The 13,531-nt window shown below is 39.9% G+C and overlaps 1 protein-coding gene across 30 annotated transcripts in view; it reads left to right on the top strand.

Annotated features, from left to right (window-relative positions):
* The first annotated feature begins 1,650 nt into the window (after positions 1-1,650).
* LOC127428197 (transcription factor MafG-like) overlaps positions 1,651-13,531 on the top strand; it is a 46,555-nt gene continuing 34,674 nt past the window's right edge. For 7 of the 30 annotated variants that reach the window (XR_007895058.1, XR_007895048.1, XR_007895050.1 and 4 more), the window contains exon 1: positions 5,756-13,486. Coding sequence is in view for 2 of the 30 variants with exons in the window: in XM_051676372.1 (XP_051532332.1) it covers positions 13,482-13,486 (5 nt within the window). In the remaining 28 variants the exon portion in view is untranslated. The other 23 variants (XR_007895052.1, XR_007895046.1, XR_007895053.1 and 20 more) reach the window with 14 other exon arrangements.

Here is a 13,531-nt window from a genome sequence, read left to right as displayed (position 1 = left end):
GCCGTACACATTTGTAGAAATACAAGCAGATTCATGAACAGTTTCAGTGTTCAAAATGTGCATAACAGGAATGACTTGACTGAACATTCGCTCTATTACAAAAGTGGAATGAGAAACATCAAAACTCTTTTTCACAAAGATGGTTTTACGTTCTCTGGGCGTGTGGAATGACGGGAGCACAGGATTAGTTCCGGTTGCTCTTGTGTTGTGTGTTCTGAGGCCTTCTGTTTATTTGTGTGTTTGATTGGATGTCGAGGAGGTGCTAAAGACTTCCTTAATCCTCCTTTTATTCCAGAGGTTATTCCTCACCTGGCCCACCGCTCTCAAACACTGATAACTCCTCGCTCAAACACTGTTCATTGGAGACATGCAAGACTGTTTCAGACATTGTTCATCATTTTCCGATGCTCTTCCACAAACACAATTACTCATTTTAACTCTTGTTGAGGTGCCCATTTTGCCAAACACCTTTTCCAAATAGCTTTTGCCTGGTTGTGAACTGTTTTTGTTAGCTGATTAAAGGAATGTTCCAGGTTAAATTCAAGCTAAGCTTTATGGCATCTGTGGAATGCTGTCTGTTGATGACCACAGAAAATTATTACGAATTGTTCTTCATTTAATGAAGTTTACAGTCATGCATTTACAATAGAAGTCTATATGGCAAGACACTGCACTGGGATAAATGTTCAAATACACACTGTTTGGAAAGTATTGCCACAACACTTAATAAAATTAGGGCTGTCAGTCGATTACAGTTTTTTCCCCCTCAGATTTCCTCCACTTTTTTCCCCCCAATCTGGAATGCCCAATTCCCAATGTGCTCTAGGTCCTCATGGTGGTGTAGTGACTCGCCTCAATCCGGGTGGTGGAGGACGAATCTCAGTTGCCTCCGCGTCTGAGACGTCAATCCACGCATCTTATCACGTGACTTGTTGAGCGCGTTACCACGGAGACATAGCGCGTGTGGAGGCTTCACGCTATTCTCCGCGGCATCCACACTCAACTCACCACGCGCCCCACCAAGAGCGAGAACCACATTATAGCGACCACGAGGAGGTTACCCCATGTGACTCTACCCTCCCTAGCAACCGGGCCAATTTGGTTACTTAGGAGACCTGGCTGGAGTCACTCAGCACGCCCTGAATTTGAACTTGTGACTCTAGGGGTGGTAGCCAGCGTCAATACTCGCTGAGATACCCAGGCCCCCGATTACAGTTTTTAAATTGAATTAATTACATAAGATGCCAGTTCATTAATCAAACTAATCACATATCGCATATATCTTTATTTACTGAAAAAAGACCCCAAAATAAAGATAATTCAACATAAATAATACATAATAATTCAAATTATTATAAATATAGTATATATAATAATTATAATTAAGATTTTTAAGAAATATTTGGTATTATTGTGGCAGAAAGTAAAGCACTGATTAGACAATACAAAAAGTGGCATCAGAAGTCAATATACTATATTATTTGCTTTAGTCCCATATCATTGAACAAGCCTACAGTACACTGCAATCCATTTTGCAATTAAGTTGGTCAATCTGTCATGTTCTCACATGATGCGTTCTTGCATTCCGACTAGTTTTAATTGTTGGTCTATGTGCAGATGCATCAGACAGACGCTTTTGATCTCACTGGTTTTAAGTGGCATAAATGCCACATTTTTAAGATGCTGTGTCAAGTAAATAGTTGCTCACCATCTCCAGGACCTGAGCGGGGTCCGAGTTGAGGTGGCAAAGCTCATTTTTAGGGTGGCAGCTGGCACCCGTGCCGCACTTCTGGACCCGCCCCTGAAACGGATCCTGTGTGAATGCTTTCATTCTGTGTCTGCGCTGCCTGTGAGGTTTGTTGAGGAGTGCTGACTGCCCCCTGCTGATGCGCCTCATAAAAACTCAGTTACATGTACTTCAAGCTTACTCCTATGGTAGGAAAACACTTAATTTTATTACGGAATTTATGAACGGGTCAAGAAACATGATTAATTGCGTTAATTTTTTTAACACGTTATTTTTTTTTTAATATAGTATTAATCGCACTAAATGAACGCGTTAGTTAGCACAAAATAAAAAGGTAATATTGTTAACGTGACTTGTGTGATAAAATAGTCAGTGCAAAGTTTACTAGTATTTCAACTCCTGTCATGACCATGTGAAGCCGGTACATCCGGTAACTTTTCCATGATACATGCAAGGATACAAGAGAGACTGTTTACATGGAACAAATTCCACCAAACATTAGTCTAGACTGCAAGTAGACACCACAGCTCTGATATTCTCTGAAAAGTGTTACTTGGAGGAAGGCAAAACAGAGACATGTGTGTCTGAGCTGATATTTTATCGTTGCAGTACAGCCATGGTTTGAGACACAGGAAGAGCTCCTCTAAACTGCAGTGAATCATCATGTTTAGTTTCCTCCTGTGGACTCAATGAGTCTGAACACACAAAATGATGCAATTCGGTTATCTGATGGAAGTCCATACAGCTTCACATGAGAGAACTCCAGATCTACATCCTGGACCAGGTTGACTTGTAATTTGGGCCAGTAAGCAATGCTCTAGAAACTGCTCAGAACAGTTAGGTATGTGTAACACATGGCATGTATTAATAAAGTAAATTAAGTGATGTTATTATTTGGTAGGAAATGTTTAAAACTAATTGGCATTAATTTGGTGTCTATGTATTCAATTTTAGGAGAACAAAGCGATGTCAATAAAGTGTTATTTCTCAAAGTCCATCCTAAAGACCAAGATGATGAATGTGTACCATGAATAACACTAAAAATTAATATGTTAGAAAAATAAGTCATTTAGAGACACTTGCAAGGTTCACTTCTGACTACAGCAACAATAAACTAAAGTAGTATGTAACAGAAAATACTCGTTTTAATTTAGAAAATTAATATAATTTTTTTAAAGATTTTGTGTTAAGCTACATTTTCATTGAATTAGTTAACTGTGAGACAGTCATATTTGTGATTAATTATTAGCTTGAATTATTTGATGATAACAGAAAAAAATACACTGAAATTTTTTAGGATATTTTACCTTTATCATATAATTTGTAAAGGTGTGATGTTGTTTTAAGCAGACATAAAGTTAACGATTGAGCTTAATAAAATGGTAATTTAATTTTGTAAAAAAAATAACCAATTCAATGTGATGGGATTTTATTAAAAAACTTAAATGTGTAAATTTTAAAAATAGTCTAAAATATTTTTTCAGTGCGACATGCAGTGGTTTAAACAGTTTGACATCATATGGCAGACTAATGCTTTAATTTTTGCACTGATATATTTAGGTCTGTGTGCTATTATATATATATATATATATATATATATATTACATTAAATGCCAACATTGCAATTACAGTGAGACATATTAAGAAGAACAAGAATAAAATTAATACATCATGTGGCAAAATTAAAATCCCTGTTATTGTTGAACGTTAATGTGTGCGTGTCGCTTTAAGAGTCGCGCTGTGCGTTGCGTAGATCCTTCATGAATGAAAGCACGTGAGCAAACATCATATGACGTCTGGCCCCAGCGCGAGAGAAAGCGGATCAAAACCGACACAAAATTCACCGACAACACCGTCAAACTCCCGCGGGATTTTCTCCGGTGACCGTCATCTGCTGCTTCACACGCTTCCGGTGAGTGCGTTCGCGTTCGATGTGTTTGTAGGCGCGCTGAAGTTCCGCTCGAGCAGACGAGAGTCGCTCAGATATGCGATCTGTTTTGCTGAGTGTACGCGACACTGTGTGTGAGTGTGAGAGAGAGAGAGAGAGTGTGTGAGTGAGCGTGCGTGTGTGTGTGTGTGTGTGTGTGCGCGCGCGCGACACTGTGTGAGTGTGTGTGCGCGCGTGCGCGAGAGAGAGAGAGTGTGCGTGGATGCTTGTGTGTGTGTGTGTGAGTAAGTGTGTGTGCGCGCGCGCGCGTGCCGCTCATGTTCTACCCGCTCCATACGGGACTCCAACCCGGCATGGGAGGCCGGTGCGCTAACAAAGGCCAAAGGCTACAGCCTCTAGTGTCAGTCGCTAGTGCACCTCTTGACGTCAGGAGAGTGAGGTTTATACACATTGCACAGCTATCTGTCAGCTGGCCACCGTTACATGTGTGTGACTCTGTGTGTGTGAGAGTGTGCAAGTGTGTAAGAGTGTGCGTGCGTGTGAGAGTGTGTATGTATGTGTGTGTGTAACTTCAGCTTTACTAGAGACACGCTCACTATTTCTTACACAACATTTTTTGCGGAGCAAATTTACAAATGTAAACACACTACACACGTGATGAATAACATGCATGTGTGGATAAACACTCAAAAGCACCAAACAGAAAAATCAATTCTTAAATACAGTTTATTTTAGAATATAAATTAATATAATGTATATGTTCTATCTTCATGTATAATATTAATTTTAATCTTAATCATACATTAATACAATTCTAAATTAATTTCTACAACACAGTTGTCAGGAGAGAAAATGAAAAAGCTTGAAACATTCTTTAGGTTTTGTTTTTAGTACTAGTATCTCAATATTCTGAATCAATTTAGTCTTATATTGGTCAATATTAGCTTCACTATTAATCTATTAATAACTGTAACAAGTTGTAATAGTCCTATTACTGTATTTTATTAATATGATATATATAATTCTATTTAATACTACACTATACTATAGCTATTATAATATAAAACTGTAAAACATTTGATCAGTGTTTATGACTGCCGGACGAGGCGACATGACGCTGCTGTGCGCGTCGCGCTTGACGCGCGCGTTAAAGGGCTCGCCGTGCTGAATCATCACGAACAGGTAATTCCGCTAAAACACACACACACACACACACACACACACACACACACACACACACACACACACACACACACACACACACACTCATAGAGAGAGAGAGAGTGAGAGTGAGAGAGCCATGTTGACAGCGAGCAGACAAAGGGCTCATCGATACACACTCACACACCCTCATCTATGATCGATCACCCGCCGGTGGCCGTTCTGATCGGCTCAGATCGTCGCTTTCGATTTGAAACGTTTGCAGAAATCAGCGGGATTCGTGTTGTGTTATAAAGAGTGAGCGTGTGTCTCTAGTAAAGCTTAACTCACACACACACACACACACACACACACACACACACACACACACGGATCTCCGGATCTGTGAATAATCGGAACCTGCCGCTTCATCAGAACCGGCTGCGCTGGACGCGGATCGACCCGGTTCCAGGTACCGCGCACTGTTTCTGTTTTATTTGAGAGTTGTGAAATAATTCTACAGGTTTAAAAGTGTATCAGACAGTAATAACGTGATATTGAATGATCATTAATTGATTCTTTCTTTGACTGTGTGAGTTCATGATAATGGTAATAGCTTGTTGTAAGAGTAGTTTACTTTGACACATTGTTTATTGTCGGATTCTGAGATTTTTTTCGGGGTGATTTGAAGTGAAACTAGTTTCCCGGTGTTTTCCTGCTGGTCGTGATTCGTTCTTCAAACAGGGATTCAGTTCCGTTAAATGTCGATCCGGATTAAACCCGCTGAATTCTCACGATCAAACGAGCGCTATTAACGGAGGGTGCTGATTCATCAATCGCTGATATTTGTTTGACGTGAGCCCGCGCGGGCACCGGGGCGTCATGGCAACACGGCACATTATTCGCCGGGACCGGTGAGCTTTCAAGGCACGGAGAGAGCGCGTGGATGATCGTTTAAATCGATAATATCAGTAATACATATAATCACTGCGCAGATTCTTGATAGTTTGTCTGAGTTGTAATGAAATAATAATCATAACACAATTAAAATAATGATATAATAATTCATGGACTCTGGACTCAAGCATGTTCTTCTTTTGGATTGTTAAATAAGTTTCAGTGACACTAAAATATTCGGTCCTAAATTGCTTTTTACATATAATCAGAAAAGAATCAGAATGATCAATGTATAGATGTATATTAGATGTTGTACAGTTCTATTATTAAATAGACATATCCTATTATGGCGGGAAATACTTGCCCACCAGGACAGCATTGAGCATCAGCTGTTCCGAATCAACAGCATTTTTGCAATATTACTATATTCATATTCATTTAAAAATGCTGATAATAGGTACTTTAAAATATACCTGGGCACTGTGGGATTTCCATTTTCACACACCGTGGTATTTGCATGGTACTTCAATGAACTTTAATGAATGCTATGGTAATACCATGGTGTAGTGATTGTGTCAGATGGTTTCCATGGTAGTTTGCTATATAGTATGATACAGAACGATTATATTCATGTATGGCTGTATTTACATGGTACTCCAAGGAACTTGCCAACCTAGACAGCATTTTTGGGTATCCAATGCATACCAAATCAGCTTGATGCCCATGATGATGCCCAAACATTTTGCTGTATGATTGCCTAATTAATGTACCATGGTATTTACATGGTACTCCAAGAAACTACAAAGAGTACTATGGTAATACCATGGTATGGTGTCAGATAGTATTACCCTGGTATTTTGGTACAGTATATACTAGGGTACTGAATCATGATAGCATGGTATTTACATGGTACTCCAAGGAACTTGCCAACCTAGACAGAATATTTGGGTATTCGGTGCTTACCAAATCAGCTTTATGCCCATGATGATTCCCCAAAATGCTGCTCTATGATTGCCTATTCATTTACCATGGTATTTACATGGTACTTCAAGAAACTACAAAGAGTACTATGGTAATACCATGGTATGGTGACAGATGGTATTACCATGGTATTTTGGTATATACTGTGCAGGGGCACAACTACCCATTTCCGAGCGGGTATGCGAAACAAAATTTTGTGCCCCATGTATTTGTTGGGGGGTGATGTTGGAGGGGTCAAGGAGGCCGATTGTGCCCCCTTTAGTGAGCTGTTGGCGCCACCCTTTACATGGCACCCCTATACGTTGCATACCTTGCATATATGGTTTTTGTGTCTCTGATACTGTGGTAATGAATGATTATATTCATATACTGTGGTATTTAAATGGCTCTTCAAGGAACTTGCCTACCCAGACAGCATTTTTGGGTATCCTGTGCATACTAAATCAGCTTGATGCCCATGATGATGCCCAAAAACGCTGCTGTATGATGCCATATTCATATGCCATGGTATTTACATGGTACTCCAAGAAACTGAAAAGAATACTATGGTAATTATATAGTGATGGTGTCAGATGGTATTACTGTGGTATTTTGGTACATGCTATGGTTGATTCTGAATGATTATCATTTATATACCGTGGTATTTACATGGTACTTCAAGGTGCTTCATAGAAGAATATCATGGTGCTACCTTGTCCACAAAACAATCGCAGTAGCATGATGCTCTCTTATCAGTATGTTCTTTGACAGATTATTGTGGTACTGTAAAATTGATCTCGTAGAGCCATTTGGACCCTTTTAAGAGCCTGTTTACATTATTAAGCAGAAATGTCCCAATAAAAATCCCAGCTAATTGTGATAGTGGGGCCATTACAGTCTGAAACGGTGTGGTTGAGGGGTGTAATCTGATCAGGACTGAATATTCACTGTCTCCGTCTTTACTGAGCGCTGACCGATGCTTATGAGTGAAAATCTGCTGATGTTAGACTCCAGAGAGAGCAAATGCGTGCATGATTGAAGTTGTGGCGAACAGGAGAGTTTTTTGTCTTTAAGGCATTCTGTGAAAATGCTGAGACGATGGAAACACTGCCTCGCACTTGACAGATGGCGTTTGCGCTGTTTTTGGTGATCTTTCTGCTCGGTGAAAGACTGTAATGCGATGGTGCGATGTCACAAACGACTGTAGACGTGCCTCCCCGAGGTTACTCTTAAATAAAGATGTAAAATGGTGCTGTTTGAACATTGTAAAGAACAAGAGCTGAATGCTGTTCTTGCAACTTTTCAAAATGCAACACTTGCATCACCAAAAGAAATGTGATCGTTTGCATTTACAGTAAGTGTTTTGCAACAGATTGCAGTTTCTTTGCTTCCTCTTTTTTTTTTTTTTTTAATAACAGGTAGTTTTTTTCCTTTTTGTCTCTCTTCCCCCAGAAGAATATTCTTCCTCTGCTTCAAGACGCATGGCAGATGCATTAGTGATCGCAACAGATACACGTTGCGTGTGTGTACTTTGTGCTGAATTGTCATAAAAATAATGTAATAATCTAGTTTTCTGTATGCAAAATTGCTTTTGTGGAAAAGGACCCTCGCATGTTCTCGATGGGTGGGGTTTCACCCCATTCATCTATCTCAGCAGGAAGTAAATCACAGCTGTTTTTGAATTTGTCCTATTTTGTCCAAACATCCTTAATTGATGAACGCGAATACAGGAAGTTGTCAGCGTGGGTGATGAGTGTTTTTTTTCTCTGCTGGAGGACAGGTGTCCTTCAGAAAAGCCGTCTCTTTCTCTATTCTTCTGTTTAATAAATATAGACAGTCTCTCTCAGGCGTATGAGGACAAATGAACATTGTTCAGTATTCAGTAGCTGGTTTAAAAGCGCTGGAGATGAGCTTGAGATTTATTACCTTATGTGAGGGAATCGCTGAGCTGTATACACACACGTCCTCACAAATGGACGCTCAAATATTATATGTCTTTTTAACGCTGGGTAATGAAGCTCTGCTCCAAAGCACTGGTTCTAACCCTGAATTGTGGTGCGAAAAGTTTACATATTTATTGTTAAATTGCATAATTTGTACTATTTACACTGATTTGTTGAACACATGCTAAAACCAGCACTGTCTCTTTAACAAAAAACGGCATTTCTGTAAACAGCGCCGTTAAATGAGCGCATGTTAACGAGAGAGGACCTGAATGGCTTTACATCATCTGTGTGAAATTTGGTTGCAAATGCGAGTGATTTCCTTTCATTGTAGTGCAGGGTTGCACTTTGAGTGAAAGATCGATCTTGGGATTTAAGAATCGAAATCGTGATCATTCAAATAAAGATAGCGATTAATTGGAAAAACAATATTTTTACCCACCCATACCATTGACTACTAAAAAAGTATTGCAAAGCAGTCATAGTGCGCATATGCCGAATGTGTCCGTATGAGCTCGTGGTATGTAGACTTAAATAGGCTTCATTCAGACTGCCAAAATTTAAAAAAGACATGCGTGTTGGGTCTGGGTAGCTCAGCGAGCACTGACGCTGAATACCACCCCTGGAGTCGTGAGTTTGAATCCAGGGTGTGCTGAGTGACTCCAGCCAGGTCTCCTAAGCAACCAAATTGGCCCGGTTGCTAGGGAGTGTAGAGTCACATGGGGTAACCTCCTCGTGGTCGTGATTAGTGGTTCTCACGCTCAATGGGGCGTGTGGTAAGTTGTGCATGGATCGTGGAGAGTAGCATGAGCCTCCACATGCTGTGAGTCTCCGCGGTGTCATGCACAACGAGTCACGTGATAAGATGCACGGATTGACAGTCTCAGAAGCGGAGGCGACTGAGACTTGTCCTCCACCACCCGGATTGAGGTGAGTAACCGCACCACCATGAGGACCTACTAAGTAGTGGGAATTGGGCATTCCAAATTGGGATAAAAAAATTAAAAAAAGACATGTTTGTTACTGAAAATACATTGTGTAGGCCAAGGGACTTCAACAGGAGGTCCGCGGTGGTGCCGCAGGGGATCTGCAAATTATTGTTTGATCTTCCACCGGCACTCGTAATAATCACTTGCACGCGATTGAGAGACAGTACCACCGCTCCCTATATGCATATTTCGCAGTCTGCGTATGGCACCAACTCCTTATGGGGCACCAGAAACTTTACCGGCTGCCCTTACTCGCACGTTATACGTTATTCAAGGACCCGGTATTAGTCGCTGAACACAATCACCTCGCGCTCGCACTTGATCCTCGTGCTCGCACGTCCCAGGCGAGAGAGGAGTATGTATTTGGGTCCATCCACTTTCTGAAGCCCCTCGAACCTGCATGCCAAATCTTCCTCTTTTAGTAATCCTTCCTCATATTCGTGCATCCTGTTTTATTTTGATATGAACTAAATGTAACGGTGAACATTGTTAAAGTTTGACGAAATTAGCCCATCGCCTATGCTCATTATGAGCCGCTCATAACACAATGCATATCATGTTAAGCAGCGTTGCAGTAGAGGGTTGCGTAAGTAAACGTGTCTGCTATGCATTTTTCACGGTGTGCGAATGTCAGCCTACAGTTTCTTGTATTATTAGTTGCTTTTTGCTTTCAGAACTATCAGCCTATACTTAATATACAGTATAGACCTATGTATATGTAATATGTCTAAATATATAGTTACAGCTGAGATTATCAAGCTGCCTTAGGCTACACTGACGGTGACTGTCAAATCAACATAATTAAAGGTGCACACAGTCATTTTGTCATCATTACAACGTTTTCCTCCTACAGAAATTAACTGTAATTTTGAAACGTATGTATAAATTCGATCACTAACATGAGATGAAGACTCCAGGTATAGGCCTATCAGTAACCGTATAAAAGTTTTTTTTATTCTGCATGGACAGTCTTTCTGTTTGTCTGTCTGTTTATCTCTATTTTTCTTCTTCTTTTTTTTGTAGGGGGTGTGGCACAGTGATTAAAAAGGAAAATTAAAAATAGCACTTAATGTCAAAAAGGTTGCAGACCTCTGATATATTTAATTTAATAATTATTTTAATGGCTTTGCAAAGTAAAATCATAAAATATGTACATAAAATAATATGATACCATACGTGTTTTTATAGGCATAAAATGCAACACTCAATTTTCAGACAATATGCAATGGGGGTCCCTGCTCCGTCTCTGTACATACTAAGGGGTCCTTGGCCTGAAAATGGTTGAAGACCCCTGGTGTAGGCTATATGAAAGATTCATATACACAGTGTACCTTCTAGCCAAGGCTGAAGTAAATAATAATGAAGTAAACAAAGTTTGGTAATGATTTTGGGTCAAATTTAATGGAGAACTATGTGACTGGCACTCTGTGGTGCAACAGAATTTTGAGCAGCCTCTGGAGTCGTAGTTGGGCGCCACTGATGGAATTGTATTTATTTTTTCATTTGGCTATTGAGAAAAAAAAAAAGAAAAACTCTTTGATATGACTCACCCAAACGTCCTGTTTCAATCGCAAATGCACAGGACTCGTCAAGATATTTCGTGAAAAATTTCAAGAAATGAAGAGCCCAACAGAGCTGCAACAGTAGTTTGATGTTTTTGAGAAAATGACACTCGTGCTTAGCGTATGAATATCCACACGCACACGCAGTGGTGTTCTGCTGTGTGTATGTGGGCGGATCAGGGTTCGAGTGGCAGGTTGATGAAACTTCAGGAAAGACGTTGAGTGCTCTGAGTGTGTTCAGTGACAGGTGCAATAGAGTAAACACACTCATGCTGATCATTAACCCACTTTGTGTGTGTGTGTGTGTATTCATACTTATGCAGTCATGTACAGAGTGTTTCAATGTGTGTGTCTGGAATGGAATACTAGCTTACTACATACTGAATTCTGTGCACAATACACTGTATACCGCCTACCTTGATTTTAAATATTGGTATGTTTAACTATTTAAATATCTATGTGAAACTGAACGTATTATACAGTGATACATTTTTCATAAACTAGTATGCTACATTACAGCATGTATACTGCACATTTTGGCAAATGTTGTAGGTCATCTACATTTCTTTTAGGGATAGGTGTGGTCTATAGCGATTGTAATTAAGTGTATATTAATTGTCCTCATTTCCATAGTTAATGTGTATGTGTGTGTGTGTGGTGTCAGATGAAGGTTATTTAAGGTGTGGTTTTTACACTGTAGTGATGCTTAATGACGTTCCAAATGACAGAAAATATAAAGTTTTCTTAGGGTGAAAGTGAAAAAAGAGAATGATGAAACAAGGTATGGAGGAAGTGTGTGTGTGTGTGTGTGTGTTTGGGGGTGGAGGGGATCAATAGAGTCTATTTTTGTTTTCACGTCCTCTGAGCAAATGATGAAATAGGCTGTAAGACACTCAAGTATAATACCGCACACACCTGCTCGCTCTATCTCGGAACAGTGGCATAGTTTTAAAAAGATACCACGGGACTAAAGTCCTCTGCTCACATCAGGAAATATGACTGCAATCTGTACTATTAATGTATATGAGCAGAAAAAGGACAAAAAATTGATTTTTACATTTTAGGAATGTTGTAAATGTGAGTGGTGTTTACCTGTGCAAAACTCACTCAGTGCTAGGGTGCCGGGAAGTTGCTAAGAGGTTGATAGGGTGTTCTGGGTGGTTGCCGGGATGTTGCTATGAGGGTGTTCTGGGTAGGGATGCACCGATCCGATACCTGGATCGGTAGCGGCTCCAAAACTGAAGCTTTTAAAAGGATCGGGTATCGGTCTGACGAGCCCGATCCAAATCCGATACTGTGTGTCATGTTTGTTACTGTCAAGCTCAAAAAATGACATAAAAGAACCATTAAAACACCATTAAAATAGTTCATATGACTCGTGCATTTTATTCAAAGCCACTTGAAGATGTGTGATAGCTCTGTGAATCACAAAAGGCTGTGTTTAATAAGTAAATATATAGTATGCACAGCACCAGCGCGTTAGTGAATGCTGCTGCTCTGTTGACACAAACCCGCGCACAGGCTGCTGATGCACTCATGGATATTTTAGCCTTCACAGCGGTGCGCAATATTTGAGCGCTACTCACGAACAGCATCTCAGATGTAGATGCTCAATAGTTCGGTTCGCTTATAATATGCATTTAGAACGGCACCGGAGGTGCATTTTACCAGAATTTGAATAAGAAGTGAATTAAACTACTGTGAACTTGCCTACAAACAGACACATACTGGACTTCCTGAAGAGTTCAGAATGTCAAAATAAAAGCCAGAGGGTTTTAAAAGTGCACGATTTAAATATATTACTGTTGTATTTTAAAATTTAAAGTCAATAATAATAATAATAATAATAATAATATTAATAACAATTTATTATTATTATTATATCATCATTAGTATTTGTTTACAATTTATAACAATATTTCAGTTGAATGGGTTACAAAAAATAACTGTGAATGATAAGTGAGATAGTTAATAATAAAGTGTTTCTTAATAAGCTATACATTTATATTGAAATAATGTGCAGTTAGAGGTTTGTGTTTCTTTACATATTAAAGAGTACTCCCAATTATTTCCACACAATAATGGAAAGATATTCTAAACTGATTATGCAAAAAAACAACACTGGTATCAGCTTGGGATCAGCAGATACTGAGATTTCTGATTTCGGAATTGGATCGGAAGAGGAAAATGGTATCGGCACATCCCTAGTTCTGGGTGGGTGCCGGGACATCACTATGAGGTTGCTAGAGTATTCTGGGTGGTTGCCGGGATGTTGCTATGAGGGTGTTCTGGGTGGGTGCCGGGATGTCGCTATGAGGTTACTAGGGTGTTCTGGGTGGTTGCCGGGATGTTGCTATGAGGTTGCTAGGGTGTTCTGGGTGGTTGCCGGGACGTTGCTATGAGGG

The sequence above is a fragment of the Myxocyprinus asiaticus genome, chromosome 37, assembly GCF_019703515.2.
Source record: "Myxocyprinus asiaticus isolate MX2 ecotype Aquarium Trade chromosome 37, UBuf_Myxa_2, whole genome shotgun sequence".
Taxonomy (NCBI): Eukaryota; Metazoa; Chordata; class Actinopteri; order Cypriniformes; family Catostomidae; genus Myxocyprinus; species Myxocyprinus asiaticus.
Note: the sequence above shows the minus strand (reverse complement) of the source record. Positions and strands in the feature narration are given on the sequence as shown.